Genomic DNA, 21894 nt, shown 5'->3' with positions numbered 1-21894 from the left:
ATGAAGCAACTGCAGCGATCCCACATCTCTGTGGAGAGGAGGAAGGAAGGTGGCGGCGGCGCTGGACAGGGGGTGGAAAAATAAACAAACTTTATATAATTTTACACTGCACCTCATCAAATAGTGTTATTACATTTGCAATCAAGGATTAAAGAATGCAGCACATTTTAAAACAACACACTATCAGTGACTGACAATATAAGGTCAGTTCAACATGTGCGCAAGAAACAACATTCTTTGTGAAGGCTTTTAGACAACTTGCTTTCAGACCAGCTGTTTAGTTTAAATGTTGGTGATAATTTTGTAAGTCAGTTACTTCTCCAGTAGCTTTTATTCCAGGTCCTCATGACAGCAGGAAAGAAAGCAAAAGCAAGCATTATACACGAGTAAATATCTATTTATTAAAAAAAATTCTATATTTTGGAATCCATGGAAATTAAGTCAATCATCAAAAATACTAATCGCATCACAAGGAGAGAGAAATTGGATTGATGATCTCAGTAGGTTCAGCATAAATCAGGATTGGTATTTAGCAGAAATGTACAACACACACTAAGTTAGTTCAACTTGTGCTAGTGATGGTGACAGTACAACATGTTAAACAGTTTTGTCTAAAGGTATTGAAAAGTGAAGATTGACTAATAATCAATACATAAAGAATTAAGGATGCTGGAAATCTGAAACAAAAACAAACTGCTGGAAAAACTCAGCAGGTCTGGTAGCATCTGTGGAGAGACAGCAGAGTTATATGTTCCAAGTCCAGTGACTCTTCCTCTGTCAAGTATCACTGGACTCAAAACATTAACTCTGATTTCTCTCCACAAATGCTGCCAGACCTGATGCGTTTGTCTAGCAATTTCTGTTTTTGTTTCAAGACAATGTTTCTTCACTGACCAGAACTGAATTACTGTAGCTAAAATTTCCATACTAATAAGGTAATTGCAATGCACCCCATTTGCAGTTTATTCATGCTCAGTTGTGTTCAGGATGTGGCCCTAAGTATTCAAGAGGTACCTCTACAAAATATGGTATTTATTGTGCAAAACAGTTTCACCAAGAGAAAAACATGGTTTCTGCTATTTATTTTTGATAATATGCAGTTAACTGTGCAAAGAATGGAGTGTTTTTTTAATCATGTCATCATTATATCAGACTGCAGGATGCTATTAGAAACATTAATCAATTTTAATGCCAGAACCATGGGGAAGTGAAAAACAGGTTTGATCAAATGTCACCAAATTCTTGATCCTAAATACTTTGTTTTTGCAAGCTTGCACCCCCTCTTGTCAAACTGTATGCAGAAGTTCTCTAGTATTACTCCACTTCATGCCTCCACAACCTGGTCTCAGATTCCCCAGAGTATTCGTTGGCTTCTACCCTCATATGTATGCTGTACCTTTGACAACTTTAATGAAAAACACAGGACTAGATTCCACATCAGTTGGTCGATCAAGCTCTAACACTGTTACTTCTCGTGACAACTGCTTCACTGTCAGACTGTTTATTCAACGAACAGTCATGGATTAGTTACAATTTTCTTCTTTCAGGTCCTTCCATTTTACACAGGGTCTCCACAATCCCGTTTCACACCCTTCTCAATTTGTTCCTGTAAGTCATCCAGATCCTTTTCCAATCCACTGCATTTAAGTCTCCCATGGCCACATCTCTGCATTTGGCCTTAGGTCTTTCTCTCCTCATTCCTGATTAAGAGCTCATGCTCAAAACATCGACTCTCCTGCTTCTCGGGATGCTGCTTAACTGTGCTTTTTCCAGCAACACACTTTTCAACTCTAATCTCCAGCATCTGCAGTCCTCATTTTCTCCTTTCTTTTCTTCATTCAAGTAGTCTCACCTCCAACACTAAAAACATTATATTTTCTCGCTCCGCAACAGTTGGCCATTCCATTGCCATCTCTTCATCGCCACTTGCTTTGAAGCTTCCACAGTGCTCCCTAACCCTTGATGGACTAATTCTTAATTTTGTCCTTTTTCATTACTTCACACATCCATTTCATCTCAGTATCTAATCATTGTTCCACTTTGTTTGATGTTGTCCAAGTTTCTGCACCAGATAAAAGTTCAGAATAGTCTCTCCAGCACAAGGATCACCTACTTCCACCCTATATAAGGACAGCACATCTGATGCTGAAAAAAATGCATCTCTACCTTCTGGGTCAACGATTTCAAGATTCACATGACTAGCCTGTTATCATCCACAAACAACTTAAATTTATATGTTAAGCATTAATTGACAGATTTTCTCAGTTGAAAATCAAAAGGCAAGAGAATTTGAAAAAATCATAAAGCTTGTATCTATAGTTAACTTCAACTTTGTGCAAACTATTAAATTCATTTGCTCCCAAAGTCCAAATTAAAAATTTAATCAGAAATTGCAACATTTCACTTTCAGAAAAAGTTACACTATGATATTTTTTTAACCATAAAGAGATTAAAAAGCAATGAGCATTAGGGAAAAAAAACTGATCAACATTAGCTTATAGTTCCCTCAGAAGTCATCAGGCACAGTAGTGTCCCTACTTCTGGGCCAGAAGGGATACTGCTACACCACAAGAACCCTACCCCTAATTTGTTTTTAAAAAACTGAATCTTAACCTAGTTCTAATCTCTTCCAAAAGAGGAAAGAAAACAGATTCCAATTGGTGGCTAATTAATTCATTATAGGTTCATGTAAATTGCATGTCTCATGGAGGACAGGGTCACACAAAGGTTTAGTTCTGCCAGCTGGCTCCCTATCATTCAAGATATGCGTGCAGTTTTCAATGAAAAACCTCAACAAGTGCAGTCATTTCCTTCAAAGTCTGATAATATCCTGACTTGGACATCCAGAGTTGTTTCGACACTATCACTGAATTAAAATCTTGGAACGAAAATCCCTTCCACTGCAGCAGTTCAAGAAGGCTGCTCATCACCACCTTTTCAAGGGCAATTAAGGATGTGCAATAAATGCTCACCTGGCCAACAATGCTCTATTAATTGAGTAAACAGCTTGCTTTAAAGACTCTCAGATTAGACAATCACCACCTGCTGTTAGGGACCTCACAATTCCAAAGAACAACCAGAGAAAGCACACAATATTCCAATAACAAAAACCTGGTCCATTTTTTAAAAAGTAAAGCTTAATTCCCTGCCAATTGTTTACTGTTTTCTCACAATATCCTCTCTTCTTGAGAGAATTCCCACAGACACAGGGCCACCTCTGATACCCCACTCAAGCATTACCATCTACCATCTACCAGGGGGCCCTCTTGTGCATAGTGATTGGGTTCCTACCCCCTGGACTGGAATGCCCTAGTTCAAGTACCACCTGTCCTTGAGGTGTATAATCATCGCTTGACAGGTTTATTAGAAAAATGGGTTAAATAAAAAAAAAGTTCCATCATTGGTGTCTGGACCACAAACAGAAGCTTGTCTGAACTGACTTTCTCTTCCTCAGTGATTAAAACTAATTGCAATGTCCAGTTTCCCAACTTATGCTTAATTTTCCACTGAAGCATCAAATCTGAGATCCTCCTCACCGCTCTAGCTCTGCAATCCACTAGGTGAAATGTTTGGTAACAATAGTGGTTAATCTTAACATGTAATATAGCTAATGTGGTCTCATATTTCCTTAAAGAGAAAAGATTCTTAAGTACGTAGGTCTGTACTTTTTGAAAAAAATAACTGTTTTCAAAAGTTTTAATTTTACAAGAACTAGGTGGCTCTATGGTAATGCAATGTAACGGGAAGTCCAAGACCACTCAAGACTGTGACCTCAAAACTCTCTTGCTCAAACATACACTGCAAACACACGCTTTCCTGCATGAGTCAGAAGTACATGCTTCATTTCCAGTCATCAGTGTATCTGTCACACACTCAAAAAAAACCACCCTGAAAATTGAACACATCTGTAACTGATTGCCTTGCATTACAAATGGTCCATTTTTATACATTGTTGTAGGTTACAATGTCTCTTTGCAAATATTGTACATTCAAAATAATGAAAAACAGCAAAAAAATCCTAGTCAAAGCAGGTAACAAAGTCTGTTTTACAATGCCACTGGGAAATACTGAACTTTAGACCTGAATGCTAATTTACTTCACTTAATGTCATTTTCCTTACTGGCACAATTGTTGACAAGTTAATTGTGTTTTTGGACGAGATATGAAGTTACATACAGTCTAATCATAGCTCTTCAGAAACCAAATGGATTTCAAAAACAATTAAAATGTAAAAGACTGTTTAGGTAAACAACAAAATCACCATTTTGTATAAAAAGCAGGTTAATGATTAGTTTCTTTTATTCACTGGCACTGATTGTATTTACATTCTATTTAGCTTCCATCTTCAAACATGCTGATTTTAGAAAAGTGACATAATATGTCTTCAATTAAGTCTGTAATGCCAACTTTTTGCCTTCATTTGTCATTTCAAACTGAGTGGCATTACTCTTGATAATTGAGAGCTCCCTTGATGGCATACCGGAGTCTCAGCTGAGATTATCTGCTTAAACAGTAGGGCTGGAAGACAAAATTTTCTAATAGAGTACTACGAGGACCAAGGTAACTGTAAGTGACAAGTAGAAAATTAACCCACCTTTCAGTAATCACAACTGTGGAGATAGTGCAAGCACTAGCACCAGTTTGCCAAAATTCCTTTGATTAGGAAATAGTCCCTTCAGAGTGGAAGCTTGCAAATATTAAACCATTTTACAAGACATTGAAAGCATGCCAGTTAGCCAAACAAATTGTCGGGAAAAAGCTGAAATTTACTAGTTAAGACTAAACAATGCACTTAAAAAAAACAAAAATAATCTAAAAAGGTGAAAGAGTGAACATACTCTTATGACAGGAAAAATCTGATTGACAATTTATTGACATTTTTTGAGGATGTAACTAGCAAGGTAGATAAAAGGGAAATAAGCAGTAGTAGTATAACTGAAAATCCAAAATGGTATTTGATAAGCTGGGACACAAAAGATTAATAGGCAATTTAAGAGCTCATGGGGTTAGGGGTAATCTCTTAACTGAACAACAGACAGGAAGCAGAAAGTGGGCATAAACAAGGTACTTTCAAGTTGGCAGGCAATGAATAGTGCCACTTAATAACTTAGATAAAGAGACAAAGTGAAACAGAAAAGTTTATTAATGATACAAAGCTAGATGGAAAGGTAAACAATGGGAGGCACACAGAAGCCACAAAGAGATACAGACAAGTAAAGTGAGTGGGCAAAAAGACAGCAGATGGATTATAATGCAGGATTTGTGAAGTTATTCACCTGAGAAGAGAATGGAGATTGTTTTTAAATCTATGAAACTTGTAAGTGCTGATATTGAGAGAGATTTGGGTGTGCTGTGGCAGATACACAAAGCAAGCAATCAGAAGGGAAAATGACATGCCGGACTTTATTGCACATGGATTGGAGTACAGGAGTAAAGAGATCTCTTGCTACAATTGTACAGGATTTTGGTGAAAATACATCTGGAATACGGCATGCAGCTTTGGTCTCCACATAAGGAAACACACACTTGGATTGAAGACAGTACAGTTAAGGATCACCAAATTAATCCCTGTTCTGTGACAAGAGGCTCATCAAAGTTTAGAGTTTACAGAGTTTAGACGAAGGAGTATCAACTTCATTAAAACACACATCTTTGGTCTTACAAGGAATCAAATAGACAGGAAAGTGGAGTTGAAGCCCACGGTCACCGTAAATATACTGAATGGCAAAGTGGCCTGATGCGCCATATGAACTGCCAATGCAAACTTTGTCACGTGAACTTATGTTGGCTATTCCTCTTAGAGAGCAACTGAGCAAGGTGATCATCATTAGATTGCGATTGAGAGAAAAAATTACTTTGGCAAAGTTAGCACACCACTGATGTTTCCATTAAACTACTTCAACTTGGATAAGACAGCAGAGATCATGGATCAAGTCCGGAGTTTTGTTTCTTTAAATAGTTACATAAAGGAGACTATCAACTCTGCCATAAAGCAATGCAACTCTTGACACAAACTTACAGACTATTCAAGACATCAAGTTTGCATCAACATTTCCCCATCAAAAGGTAAATTAGTTCTAATCACATTTAACCACAGTTTTCACCCCGTTGATTCCTTTTCTTTCATCCTCATATTCAATCTAATCATTTAATGTTGACAGTTTCTGTCTGAATAACCTTATAAATTAATTCCTCAGCTTTTTCACTCCATGTGAAGCTTTCTCTGATCCCTGGTTTAGATCTAATTCATTTAGGTTTGATTCTTCTATTCCATGTTCTTAATCCCTCACATTTTTAACTGTTCAGTGTCAGCCCTTCACTCAGAACTTTTGTTATATTAATCTGCAATGTATATTGTAAAACAAGAAAAATGAATGATTTGGTCTTGACTGTAAAGAGCACAAACTCAAAATAAACAAGAGCCACAAAACTGTCATATTCGCAACCAGGATGGTGATAAAGTTTAAGATGATATGGACAGATCATCAGAGTAGTCAGTCACACAGTTGACAAGAATTGAATTCAGAAGTGTGGAGTGATTTGGGGAAGTAGAATAGGAATGGAAATATAAAATGAGGGATAAAATTCTAAAGGGGGTGTTGAAGAAGCGTGCCATAGGAGTATGCATGCAGAGATTGTTGAAGGTGACAGGGCAGATTGAGAAAGTAGCTAATAGAGCCCAAATATGCCTTATGACTAGAGATAGAAAGTACAAAAGCAAGGATATTATGGTGAACTTGGATAAAAACATTGCTTCAGCCTCAAATGGAAACTTGTATGCAATTTTAGCACCACTCTATACAAAGGATGTAAGGGCATTGAAGTGGGCTCAGAAGAGACTTACGAGAATGGTTCCAAAAATATATGACTTCAGTTGCCTAAAAAAAGATTGGTGGACCTGAGTAGCTCAATTTAGAGAAGGTAAAGAAGCGATTCAGTAGAGATATTCACAATCATAAAGGAAACTGGACAAAATAGATAGAGAGAAACTGTTGCAACTAGCATAAAGATCAACAATTGGAGGAGATTTAAATTGAGGTAATTGGCCAAAGAAACAATGGCAAAAGTCAGAGATGTACTGCTTGGAAACAAACCTTCAGTCCAAATTGTCCATACCAACCAGATATCCTAAATTAATCTAATCTCATTGGCCAGCATTTGACCTATGTCACTCTAAAGCCCTCCTATTCATATATTCATCCGGATGTCTTAAGATGTTGTAATTGTACCAGCCTCCACAACCTCTTCAGGCAGCCAGAATTAGTGAATTATCTAAAGAGGGAAAAAAAGGCACAGCTACAAGGAAAAGATTGGGATCAGTCAATTTACTCTTATGGAGAATCAGCACAGAGATGACTTGTCAAATGACCTCTGTTTTTAATTATTGTTATAACATGCATTTCGTCAAGGCTACTTTGCTGTAATGTAATTGACGAATTGGGAGGCTGTTTCTGAAGCACGAACTTTTAAAACATGTTGGCTGTAACGTGATTACAGCGGTAACACTTCAAGCACTGCTTATAAAGCACAATTTTTCTATAACACAGGGGTGCACAAGAACTCAACCATCGCCTTACAGAAGAACTGACTGTATTGTAAAACACCAACTTTTCCAAGTACTTTGTTGCACTATGCAATAACATAGTGAGCTTGTATTGTAATGTCTCAATGGCTTCATACCAAAACAAACAGACACAAAATAAGGCTCCATATTACAAGATGCTACATTTTAACCAAATGTTTCAGAGTTTGATATATACATTCTGTATTTGCTCCATCAAGGAACTTAACCATTCAACAATAAAAATCATAATCTTATACTGTACTGCAAAATAAAATAATACAAATGTTTGACAAAAAAAAGCTACAAAACAATCGCTTACCCAGATAAACATGACAAGCAGAAGTGAACAAAAATGTCCTGAACATAATCAAAATATATAAACATGAAAATATGTTTTTGAACCATGAGTAGCATACATATTTTCCTTGTTTGGGAAGGAAAGAATGTCAATTTTGTGAACATGAGCAAATACAACTTAAGACACTAAGTACTGCACTTCAACTTTCCTCACTCTGTCCTATACAATTTGTAACATGAAGCAGTGGACACATTGTACACTTCAGGCTATCTTGAATTTACTGCAATTTAATCTATTTTTTGAAGTAAAGTTGGCATGAGTGACTGCAATTGGTGAATAATCCCAATAAAATGCATATTGAACACCTTTACAAACACACAACCAATATGCTATATAAAACAAAATATATGCTTTAAACTTTATTTTAAAACTTTTGTATATACTGAAGAGCCATTTCAAAAATTAAAACTTACACCACAAAATGAGCAATGGGTAAGCATTTCTGAAGAGAAAGTATGCCAGGGGTTATTTTCCCTCTCCTGACAGCTCAGAGAATTTCATACCAGATACAGTGAATCATAAAAATTGCATTTTATTATGATCTGTATATAGATTTTGGATTAGCTTCTCTTCACACTTAAAATGCATTACTCTCCTTTCTTTTTTTCACCTCCCTTCTTTCAGATGTAAGTGCTGAAGCAGCTGCACAAGATCACCATCACTTCCAAGTTCCCCTCCCAGCCACAAACTATCCTGACTTGGCGCTATATCAGTGTTCCTTTACTGTCCAGGGTCATTTTTTTTAGATTAGACTTACAGTGTGGAAACAGGCCCTTCGGCCCAACAAGTCCACACCGACCCGCCGAAGCGCAACCCACCCATACCCCTACATTTACCCCTTACCTAACACTATGGGCAATTTAGCATGGCCAATTCACCTGGCCCGCACATCTTTGTGACTGTGGGAGGAAACCGGAGCACCCGGAGGAAACCCACGCAGACACGGGGAGAACGTGCAAACTCCACACAGTCAGTCGCCTGAGTCGGGAATTGAACCCGGGTCTACAGGCGCTGTGAGGCAGCAGTGCTAACCACTGTGCCACCGTGCCGCCCAAGTCATAACTTGGAACTCCCTACCAAACAGCACTACGGCCTTACCAAACGCCATGAACTGCAAAGTTCAAGATCAGGCCTCATCACCACCACGGTGCAATAAAATGCTAGCCCAACTATAAATGCCCACATCCATGAATGGATAAAGAAAACATTGCTATACAAGCAAAGGCACTGAAAAATTATTTGGGAGAAGGGCAATTAGACAGAACTTCAGAAAAACCTCGGAAAGACATCTGTCGGAATATTAAGTATATAAAATGAGCAGATTAGTTGTGAACCTCCCTTTTGAAAGGGAGTAGAGTTAAAAACCTTTGGCAAACCTCACATGAATCTCATAGGTACCAACTGCATCCACTGATGGCTGAAACACACTACTTAAAGAAGACTGCGATTAACCTTTTTTTTGCAAAATAAAATCTGATTTTGAATCTAAAGCTGTATTCTTTGGCTAAACACATGTCAGTTTGCTCTAATGTGGTTGTGCTGTGCCAGTCTAATGGAGTGAATACTACTTAGTTGATCAAGCAAACTCGCAAGTTAACACAGTTGCTTCTACCCAAATAGTATTTAAATATCATAACCAACAGCTTTGAAATGGGTATTCATCATGGTTGAATATGTTTTAGCTAATAAATGGCTTCCTAGTGTGAATGTAGATATTAAGTGGTGGCGACTATGTTTACTTTGTCAACAATACTGGCCTTGCACAACAACAGTTTTCAGTTCTACCGATGAGGTTGCAGATTTGATATTAACATTCCTCGCTTCAAAATCAATCATGAAAAGAGAAAACATGAATCTTACTGCCAAAAAGCAGCACAGAGTGGAAAACTTGGAATATAATGCCAATCTTATCACCAACTCATGCTATTTTAAAGTATACATTGACAATGAGAGCACAGGTTAAATGTGGGATGCAAATGTGGCCAGAGAGTTAATATAGCCAAGGCCAAATTGAAGGCATCAGGAAAACAAACAGGGGAAACAAGTGGCTTGACATAAGCTCTGCATTCACCCTCCCCAGCAACCCTCATTCTACTTTAAAACAAAAAATCCTTTGCAAATAAAGGTTAAGTAACTTGGTTTAATCATTGAATCACTACCATAATTGATGATCTGAATTGCAAAATGATGCATGCCCCAAGAAGAATTAAAAACAATTCACTGACCTGTAATATCGAGACTGCAGATATGTTGAACAAACTGCTTTTAAAACATGACTGGCTGAACCAAAATCTATGACCTTCACTCTATAGGGCTGACGGGTCGGATCCACCAACATAATGTTTTCTGGTTTCAGATCTGCGTGAATGAGACCAAGACTTTTTAGCTTCATTAAGGCTGTGGCCACCTGTTGCAGGATAGGTCGTATATATTTCAAGGGCAAAGGGCTGAACTTGTTCTGTTTGAGGAAGTCATACAGGTTCTGTTCCAACATTTCAAAGACCAAACAGGTATGATTCTTGTGTTGAAAGCATTCATAGGACCGGACAAAATTGTAATCATCAGCGTTCTCTGTGCTCAAACGATTTAAAATGCTCACTTCAATCTGTCCCTGCCGTGCATAAGATGGATGATTTTTCAAGATCTTGATAGCCACAATTTCATTGGTGCCCCTTTTCCAGCATTTTACTACCTGCCCAAAAGTGCCACGGCCAAGAAACTCCAATACCTCATAACTACTGACCACTGAGCAAAGTATTTCATGTTGTACCAACTGATAATCCCCTTCATTAGTGGAACTGCCATTCTTTGAAGTTACAGTTGATGTGGTGGTGGCAGTTGTACCCACCGCAGTCCTGCCAGTGTTGTTCTGAAGCATCGGAGGTGGGTGTTCCTCAATTATTTGCACACTGCCACTGCTTTCAATCTCCTCACTCTTTCTCTTCAGTCCACATTTTTGATAGGTATCCAACAGTGTGACTGTGCTCCTGCGTGTCAAGCTCTGTACTCCGTTGGATGATCCAACTGACAAGGCCGCCGTACAAGCCCCACTGTCAGCACTCTTAACCGGGATCAACCCGGAGGCAGTGGTGGTGTGTAAATTTTGTTCATAAACCACGATGCTGCTTGATGCCTGGTGGGGCAGATTTGTCTGTACTTGAGTCACTGAAGGATTTTTGCTTTGATTGCAATGTTTTGTGCTGCAGCCTTGCCCCGTTGCATCCCAGTTGATGGGCTCCACTTTCAATTTCTTCACGCTGCAGAAGGCACTAGACTTTACTGACATTGGTGAAAACACTTGCAGTTGTGAGGCCATACCTGTCAAATAAAAAATAAGTTATAAAATAAAAATACACTACTTCAGCTCTGCACATGCACAGTATTGTAAACACCACAGAATTTTCTAGTCAAAGATGTTCCTAAATACACCTCACACAATTAAAAATTCTCTAAACAAATGTTACCTTATACTTGCAAGCAAAGCATAGACCAGCCTAAACGATTAATACTGGTGTGTTTAACCAAGCTGGTCAGTAGTAATGTTTATTATAATGCGTTTGAAACAATACAATTCACCTCTTCTATTAAACTGAAGTGAAATACTCAATTACGTGAATGTATTCCCAAAGTTAACTGAAGCACATACTATGTGGTGATTTATCTTCTTCTGAAACATTTAACTGGAAGTAGTACTGTAAATTTAAATACATTCAAATGCTTAGTAGTATTCACAGTATACGGTACTAAGTCCCCAGTGTCATTTGATTCCAGAAATGTAAATTATGAAAACTTCCAAGAACTAAAGGTAACTTTCTCAATGAAATATGCAGCAGTAATATTCGTTAGGCAAAGAAAGGAAGAGTTGTTTTCACATTTGAGTACAAATACAAATTTAACTTGCAAATCAGAGTGCAGCTTACACATTTTTAACAAGGGACCCTTTCTTGAGAAAAATGTAACTTTATCATGACTATTACTTTAGATAGGAGTATCTAGTGTAATGCATGATAATGTTACATCCTTTGATGCATTTAAGTCAAAGACAAAAGAGGGTTGTTTGACCTCAGCTAAGTCAAGGTATTACATGGGTACTTCAATTGGTCTCAGTACTTCTAAAACTACAAAGGATGGAATTAAAATCAATGCTCTGTCCCCATCTATCATGCAATCTGCTGACAACCATTGTTGAAATTCATACATGAAGAATGATTACATGGTAGAGGTACTAGTGGTCTGTAAGGACATGTAAAGTCATAATTCATCTACAGCAGTATACTTGGCAGTGAGGAAACTTCGCAAAGGAAGCACAGGAGAAAGGACAACTGAACTTTTGCTACTCAGTAATTGATACACTATGTATAACAGGATGTACAGAAACTGAGCAGCATTGAGTCTGCTAATTATGAAGTTGTGTGGATAATGGAGTTAGTGTTGAGAACTGAAATTCTCCCTACAGTTCTTTTTGGATGTAACGATCAGGATTATGTCTGATACGATGCTACACCACCACCACTCCTCCCACCTCTGATCCAGCCACATCCCTCCAAATTCCTATGGAACTACGTATCCACGTAAGAGAAAGGGAAACATTTTGCTTCCTTGAAAGAGTGTACTTTGTCACCATCTTGCCATATCAAAGCAAACATTGATTACAGTTACTAACTGCTATGCACAATAATTGCAATACACTAGCCCATGGTACTAATAATACTATACATTAAGCACCATTACCATCAACACTACATCTACAATACATCTTCAGGATACGCACAAGATAAAAACATAGTGCTGGATGGAGAAATTCTCATTTTGTAATGTTTCTAGTTCAGTATGACTCTTCAAGAGTCATGAAGAGGGGATATACTGGACTCAAAGCATGAGTTCTGTTTCTCTCTCCGCAAATGGTATCTCTGTCCTGAGTTTTGCCAGCGTTTTCAATTTATAATTCAGGTTTCCATTAACTAAAATACTATCTTGTTCTGATAAAAACAAAGTGACTGCAGTATCACCGTGAGCCAAAACAGCTAATAATGTGACACCACAACAAAACTGGTTGACAGTTCTTGGAGGAGAGTGTCAGAGTTCTTTACTCCTTCATTTCTGAATCAGTTCTGGTTTTCACATTGGATTTATCCGATTCACAGTACTGCATATTAATATTTAGCGTGAATACACACTGACATCACTCTTTAAAGTAATAAATACAGTACCATTGGTTTGTCAAACATCAAACTTACATTTAATCAATAGTCAAACACTCAATATTAGAGATAAAGAATAATGTTGCCCATAGAGTCATAGAGATGTACAGCATGGAAACAGACCCTTCAGTCCAACCCGTCCACACCGACCAGATATCCCAACCCAATCTAGTCCCAGCACCTGGCCTATATCCCTCCAAATCTTTCCTATTCATGTACCCATCCAAATGCCTGTTAAATTCTGCAATTGTACCAGCCTCCATCACATCCTCTGGCAGCTTATTCCATATACGTACCACCCTCTGCGTGAAAAGGTTGCCCCTTAGGTCACTTTTATATCTTTCCAGTCTCACCCTAAACCTATGCCCTCCAGTTCTGGACTCACCGATCCCAGGGAAAAGACTTTGCCTATTTACCCTATCCATGCCCCTCAATTTTATAAATCTCTATAAGGTCACCCCCTGAGCCTCCGGCACTCCAGGGAAAACAACCCCAGCCTGTTCAGCATCTCCCGACAGCTCAAATCCTCCAACCCTGGCCACATCCTTGTAAATCTTTTCTGAACCTTTTCAAGTTTCACAACATCCTTCCAATAAGAAGGAGACAAGAATTGCACGCCCAAAAGTCGCCTAACCAATGTCCTGCACGCTGCAATGTGACCTCCTAACTCCTGTACTCAATACTCTGACCAATAAAGGAAAGCATACCAAACACCTTCTTCATTATCTTATCTACCTGTGAATCTATTTTCAAGGAGCTATGAAACTGCAGTCCAAGGTCTCTTTGATCAGCAACACGCCCTCGGACCTTACCATTAAGTGTATAAGTCCTGCTCTGATTTACTTTCCCAAAATGCAGCACCTCACATTTATCTGAATTAAACTCCATCTGCCACCTCTCAGCCCATTGGTCCATCTGACCAAGATCCCGTTGTAATCTGAGGTAACCATCTTCGCTGTCCACTCCATCACCAATTTTGGTGTCATCTGCAAACTTACTAACTGTACCTCTTATGCTCTCATCCAAATCATTTATGTAAATGACAAAAAGTAGAGGACCCAGCACTGATCCTTGTGGCACTCCACTGGTAACAGGCCTTCAGTCTGAAAGACAACCCCCCATCACCACCCTGTGTCTTCCAGCTTTAAGCCAGTTCTGTATCCAAGTGGCTAGTTCTCCCTGTATTCCATGAGATCTAACCTTGTCGAACGCCTTACTGAAGTCCAAATATATCACATCTACTGCTCTGCTCTCATCAATCCTCTTTGTTACTTCCTTAGTTAATATATTAAAGGGAAGAAACAATTTTGATTGGAATATTTTATGGATCCCATGACTGGTTTCACGGAAGGAATAGGAACACCTGCAAGAAGCAAGTCATATTAGTGAGACTTTAAACTTTTAATACTTTGGACAGAACTAACAATGCAAGCACAAAGATTTACTTGATTTTCTCAGGACATCTTTTAAGACAGTCTTCAACTGGACAAATTTCAACAACAGAGCAAAAATAGATAACTACTAATAAACCAAGTTGGAGAAATAGTAATCACACAACACCAGTCCAACCGGTTCATTTGATCATAAGCTTTCAGAGTGTAGCCCCTTCATCAGGTGAAGTGAAAGGGAAGCGCACAGAACATAGAATTTATGGGCAGAAAAATCAAAAGATTATACAAATGGTGTGAGTGGAGTGTAACATATTAAGTCTCAACAGGTGACCAAGAGTGTTAGATGTTGAGTATAGAGACAATAGCTGAATAACAATCAAAGGGATGACCTATAACCCGATTAAAGGAGTAAGGGAGATTCTTACGACATATTAAAAATAAGGTGGCGCTGGAGACAATCCAAATGACTGGAAAACATGGATCAAAAACCAATGTTGCTGGAAAAGCCCAACAAGTCCTACAGCAAAGAGTCCTGTGAGTGTAACCAACGTAATAAGTAATCCAAAACTTTGTAAAAACTATTTAAGGTAGAGATCATAATTTATAAAGGTGATGATGTCATAACAGGACAGTAAGGAAGAGTTTGCAAAAAAGCGGGTGGAGGTCACACGTAACACGAGATGAACCCAAGATCATGGTTAAGGTAGCCTTCATGGGTATGGTACCTGGCTATCAGTTTCTGCTTGGCAATTCTACATTGTTGAGAATCATGAAGGCCGCTTTACCCCAAGATCAGAAGCTGACTGTCCATGACCATTGAGTGCTTCCAGCCTGGGAGTGAACACTCCTCAGAAGACAGACACAGGATATGACCGATAGAGCACCATTGTCCAGAACTCCCCCGGGACGGAGAGACAACATCACACTCTTCACAGCCTTCAACATGTCATTGATGACGAGCATCTTGCCAAAATCATACTTACGCCTCCACCTCTCACCCTCAAATAACTGCCAATCCTTAAATAGACCATCATTCGCAACAAACTATCCAGCCTTCAGGACAACATCGACCACAACAGCACACAGCCCTGCATGGTAACCTCTTCAAAACATGTCAGACCATCAACACGGACACTCCCATCACACATGAGAACACCACCCACCACATACACAGTGGATATTCACATGAATCGGCCATCTCATTCACTGCAGGCAAGGATGCCCCGGGGCATTAGATATTGGCAAGACCATGCAGACACAATGACACAGATGAATGCACACCACACAACAATCACCAGACAGGAATGTTCCCTCCCAGTCGGGGAACACTTCAGCAGTCAAGGCCATTCAGCTTTTGGTCTTCAGGTAAGCGTCTTCCAAGGCGGCCTTCTAGATACACAAAAAACGACAAGTAGAAACTGATAGCCAAGTTCCATATCCATGAAGGTGGCCTCAACCATGATCTTGAGTTCCTATCACGCGATGTGTAACCCCATCATACTGTTCAGTATCTGTAAAATCTTCCTTACTGTCCTGTTTTGACACCATCACGTTGATAACTTGTTATGATCTCTCTACATTAACTAGTTTGTACAGTTTTGGATTACTTATTACCTTGGTTAGGCCCTCGGCATGCGACTCTTAGACCTACCAAATTGTTCCAGTCAAATAAAAACCAAAAAGAATTGCAGATGCTGTAAATCAGGAGCTGGGGTAGGGGTTGCTAGGGGAGCTCAGCAGGTCTGTTGGCACCTGAGAAGAAAAATCAGTGTTAAAGTTTCTAGTTCGGTGACCCTTCCTCTGGTTTTTCCGCACAGATGCAGCTGGACTTGCTGGGCTTCTCCAGCAGCTTCTGTTTTTGTTCAATGTTATTCCAGTAACTTGGTTTGTCTCCAGCACATTTTGTTTGCAATTATCTGTCTGCCTCATTTAACTGAATTTAGGTCAGTCCTCCAGTCATTAAATCATTTATTGACACTTTACTCACATTATCTAACGTCCTTGGTCACCTGCAGAGGCTTATTATTTGACACTCCGCTCACACCATTGTATGATCTTTTGATCTCTCTGCCCATAAAATCTGTAATCAGTGTGCTTCCCTCTCATTTCACCTGACTACGCTCCAAAAACTTGTGATTTCAAATAGGCCTGTTGGGCTAGATGTTGTGTGATTTCTGACTTTGTCCACGTCAGTCCAACACTGGCACTTTCACATCAAAACAGTAATCTAACTTGGAGAGCTCAAAATCTGCAAAGGCTGAACCAAAGGAATGACAAAGTAATAACTAAAACAGACTGGAAAAAATTAAATTTACATATCAACAGTAACATCTAATCAGGAAGGTAATTTGTGGATTATAACTCATGTCCAGATTTCTGAGGTTCAAAAAAAGGAACATTGGGTAATACAGCTACATTTTAAAAGAATTGTTACATTGAACAAAAAAGTTTACACATGAAAGATGAATAACAGCTGGAATGAAGGGCTGTATGATTACAAAAAGCAGTAACCAAGTGAAAAAGCAAGGTCAGGGAGAGTTATTTAGAAAAACTTGCAGGTGATGTCAAGCTTAAGTTTCTTTTCAGTACATCAATAAGTCAACCTAAAAGAAGGTGGCCCCATTAAAAAAAGATAAAACAAATTATTTGTAACATTGTTGCCTTTAGACTGCTCTGGAATTTTGAATTTCTCAGGAAAGATGGCGAAGGACAATGCACTTGCATATCAAGGCGAACACCATCCCAATGACATGCAACCTACTTCCTTCCTTGTAATCCCAGTTATGAGAAAATGCAAATGCTAGACTATTTCAACATGTCACCACCAGGTAGGTTGAGTGCGAGAGCAAGACCACATGAGAGCATCAACGGGAGAGTGCGAGTGTGTCGATATGCACACAGTAGGATGCAAAGGGACCTTTGCATCATTTGGTTATGTTCGTCGCCCAGTACATGGAATATCAGTGTTCCTGGGTCTGAAAGGCCCAGGCATTCCAATCCATTCTAAGAGCACTATTCCTGTCTATTCCCAAGTATAGAGAGGATGATGCCAGAATAGAATAATGAAGCCTATAAAGTTGAAAACAATTCAGGGATTATATCAAAGATTACAAGGCAGTTATACTGTATATTTTACTCAGAAAAAGGGATATGTAAATTACAAGTGAGTTTAAAATCACTAGAACACATTGTAATACTTTAAAATTTACGACAGTACACCATTGGGGTCAAAATGAACAAGCCGATTGGGGGAGTCAGCATCTTTTTGTGATAAATAAATGAATCATCCTTTTTTTGACAGCAATAGGGAGATAGATATTTCAATGCTTATGGATTTTCATTAGATAAGTTTCCATACATAAAACTATAAAGGTAAAATTCAAAGAATCTGGAAACTATGCAACAGGCACAAGAGATAGCTGGCACAAGAATTGAAATGAAAAACTTTTTTAGATTGTGTTCACTTACTGTGCATTCCCAATATTTAAGTGTGAGCTTAACAAATTAAAAAGCAATCCACAAAAATGTCACAAATGACAAAAATAATCTGGAGCATGAGTGCCAAAGTTTCAAAGTAAAAATTTGAAATACACTGAAATTTGCTTTGGAAGTCAGGAGAGAATGCTTATTTTGAAAGATACACAACTGATGAAGAGGTACCATAATTAGTAAAGAGGGAATTGGTAGCATAATGGTAAAATCAGTGGAGGAGCAATCCAGAGGCCTCAGCAATACTCTGAGAACATGGGTCCATGATTTCAACCAGTAGAATTTAAATTCTATTTATAAAATAATCTGGAAGACAAATCTAGTCTTAATAATGGTGACTGCACACTGTAATTGATTATCACTAAAACCCAACTGGTTTAGTAATCTGCCATCCTTATCTTGTGTATGTGACTCCATAGACACAGTCATGTGGCTAGCTGATTAACTCTTAACTGCCCTCCAAAGAAACCAAGCAAACCACTCAGTTGAAGAAAAATTAAACAAGGGAATAAATTTGGCCCTTACTAGGGACACCCAGAGGCCATGCAAGAATAAAACGTAAAATTAGGTGAAAATCCAACTGACCTATTCAACTCCTTATAGAACTTCTCATTTTTAATTTAAAAAGCCTGCTCCTAAAACTTTGGAGGAGTCTCCAGGCTTTCATTTTCTCTTCATATAAACCCATACCATTTAGCCTTATGTATTACATATATAATTGAAATTATAATGTTCCACTTAATGTGTCATTTAATTTAGATATGTCACCAATTTCAAATACCTACACATGGATAAATCTTAAATGAACAGCTAATAACAAAGCTAAAAATAGCTTTCTTTGAAATATTCAAATTAAAAATATTTTTTCAAGAAACATAGAGAAAGAATCCTTACATTGCCAGGGATATTGGTCACAAGTTTGGGCAGGCCAGCATTAAACTTTCAGGTGCTCATTAACTAGCTGGGCATTTTTTGGCACATTCTGTTCTTATTTCAAACATTCAGCAGGCAATTTTAGTGCTTTCTCAATCAATCAATTTCTCTAGTTGTGAATGTGTCTGCTACCATAAGAAGTCAGTCTGGCTCAGAGGATCAAAAAAAAACAAAATACTTAATGAACCAAGAAAGGCAGAGAGTATATATGTAGGCTTCAAAGTGGCGCATGTTTGAATAAAATTGGAAGAAACATCTGTTTGAATGTCAATCGATTGGAATGCCTAAGTGTCTCATTACTCTCAGGAAGCCACAATACCCATTGCATAAAGGACACACAAAATTATACAAAGCTGCAGAATAATGCATAATGCATTACATGTTCTAGAATTCTTAATGAAAATGGATATGCTTATCAGAGTTCATGGTATTATTGCTGAACGAACCTATGCATTTAAAAATTATAAAAACATCAGCAGTTCCATGGCAGCCTAACAGTACCATTTTATGCAAGTCTCCATTTATCGCCATCTTGCAACATTCAACCACGATAGATATTTTAAAAATCAAACCGTTCAGACATGTCATGACACACCTCTAGAGCAGATAGGACTTCAACACAGGCCTTCTTGCTCAGAAGTGGGGATAATACCACTGTGCCTCAAGAACCCTCCAGTTATAATAGCCCTGCCCATTCCCAAAAGTCTTTTTCACCCCCAGCTGATCTTAATACCTGGTCCCAAAGATATGAAAACTTATAAAATTAAACTCCTCACAAGGAAGGAAGGTACACCCACCTTGTACAAGCAGCAGTCACGCCACACACCCCACCAGCAGCTCTTGTCACAACAAAGTTCCTGAAGTAGCCAGACTTTCTCCAGTCCTCAAATGCTTGCCAGTTTTCTCCCAGACCAGATCCAAAGCACAAACTTTTCCCCCACAGTATGCAGTTTCCAATCCAAGCAACTCCACCTCCAAGTCAGCTTCTTATTCAACAAGAATGACTCCTCCGACACAGTAGTGGTTTCCTTCCTTAAGTATGACGGTTCCAGAACTATATAAAGGTTACTCCCGCTTCTGTGCCCTTCTCTTGAAGTCACCAAGATCAATCTGCCCTACTTTCCAGTTGAAACCTGTATAGACACCAAAGAAAACTATTAATAAATGTCTATAAATTCTACATTACGTAGAAAAACGGTGCTTCATTCTTAAATTAATTCAACTGAGCATTATGTGCTTTTTCATATTGTACAACATTTGCATTTAATGGTTGTACAAGTTAATTCCATACATTTTTCATATATATTGGATTATATGCACTGGTGTAACTTTTTCTGGGCAATTTTCTAATAGCATTTATGTAACTGTTTTGTTTACTTATAACTCTCCTGTGACTCAAGCCTCCTGAAGAGATTTGGCCAGCTGCCGAACATTTCAACCCACCCAGAGTGGGGAAGTCCATATTAAAATCGCCCTCATTCCTGACGAGATACTGCGGTAAAGTATTACGTTATATGATAGCTGCAAAGCTGAACAAGTGCATCAGATGCTATGTAGAAACCCCCCTTCCCCCATCCCCAATCAAATTCCAAAATACTGAATTTTAATTTTAGTTCAAAGGAAAATCCAAAGGTTGCGGATTTTTTAACCGTTCACATAGTTAACTCTTCAACGATATCACACAATCAACACTTCCACTTTCATTTATGTCAATGGGAATATGCTATTTCCACAGATATTTCACTGAGACTTTAGATTCAATTGGTCTTAATTAACAAACTTATGCAGATTGTTGAGACTCCACTTCAAAACATTGGAAGCACTCAGCCAAGATAAAAATACAGGAGAAAGTGAGGACTGCAGATCCTGGAGATCAGAGTCAAGAGTGTGTGGTGCTGGAAAAGCACAACAGGTCATGAAGCATCTGATGGGCAGGAGAATCGACATTTCAGGCAAGAGCCCTTCATCACGAATGAGGATTCCTCATTCCTGACGAAGGGCTCCTGCCCAAAACACCGATTCTCCTGCTCCGCAGATGCTGCATGACCTGCTGTGCTTTTCCAGATCCACACACTCTCGACCAAGACAAAAATATTTCTGCACTGTTGTTTAAAGGAAGAAGTTCAGAATGCTCGACACTCCCTCACCTTCCTTGAATAGTACAGCAGAATGTTCAACATCCATTTGCGTCAACAGCACAGATAAGCAGAAAGAAGACCCCTGGGCCAGATGGGATTTATCCTTGGATTCTCTGGAAAGCCAGGGAGGAGATTGCACAACCTTTGGCTTTGATCTTTATGTCATCATTGTCAACAGGAGTAGTGGCAGAAGACTGGAGGATAACAAATGCTGTTCCCTTGTTTAAGAGGAGGAGTCAGGACAACCCTGGTAATTATAGGCCAGTGAGCCTTATTTTGGTTGTGGATAAGGTGTTGGAAAAGATTATAAGAGATGGGATTTATAATAGTCTGGAAAGGAATAATTTGATTAAGAATAGTCAACATAGTTTTGTGAAGGGTAGGTCCTGCCTCACTAACCTTATTGAGTTCTTCAAGGTGACAAAATAGGTGGATGAAGGTAAAGTGGTCAATGTGGTGTATATGGAATTCAGTAAGGCATTTGATAAGGTTCCAAATGGTAGGCAAATGCACAAAATACAGAGTTTTGGGATTTAAGGTGAGTTAGCAGTTTGGATCAGAAATTGGTTAGCTGAAAGACGACAGAGGGTGGTGGTTGTTGGGAAATGTTCATCCTGGAGTTCATTTACCAGTGATGTGCCACAAGGCTCATTTTGGAGCCACTGCCGTTTGTCATTCTTATAATGAATCTGGATTTGGGTGTAGAAGAATGGGTTAGTGTCATCTACAAATTTATTAAGGTGGGCAGAGCTGTGGATAATGCAGAAGGATGTTGTGGGTTACAGGGAGTCATAGATAAGATGCAGAGCTGGGCTGAGAA

At 38.7% G+C, this 21894-nt stretch overlaps 1 protein-coding gene across 3 annotated transcripts in view; it reads right to left on the bottom strand.

Annotated features, from left to right (window-relative positions):
- LOC132828438 (homeodomain-interacting protein kinase 1-like) overlaps positions 1-21894 on the bottom strand; it is a 101208-nt gene that overhangs the window by 64876 nt on the left and 14438 nt on the right. For 2 of the 3 annotated variants that reach the window (XM_060845566.1, XM_060845568.1), the window contains exons 2-3: positions 19734-20069; positions 10148-11240 (exon numbers count right to left, since the gene is read on the bottom strand). In XM_060845566.1, the coding sequence (XP_060701549.1) occupies positions 10148-11238 (1091 nt within the window). In that variant the 5' untranslated portion in view covers positions 11239-11240; positions 19734-20069. The remainder of the gene's footprint in view (positions 1-10147; positions 11241-19733; positions 20070-21894) is intronic. The other variant, XM_060845567.1, reaches the window with a different exon arrangement.

This window comes from Hemiscyllium ocellatum, chromosome 26, assembly GCF_020745735.1.
Source record: "Hemiscyllium ocellatum isolate sHemOce1 chromosome 26, sHemOce1.pat.X.cur, whole genome shotgun sequence".
In the NCBI taxonomy this organism is placed as follows: Eukaryota; Metazoa; Chordata; class Chondrichthyes; order Orectolobiformes; family Hemiscylliidae; genus Hemiscyllium; species Hemiscyllium ocellatum.
Note: the sequence above shows the minus strand (reverse complement) of the source record. Positions and strands in the feature narration are given on the sequence as shown.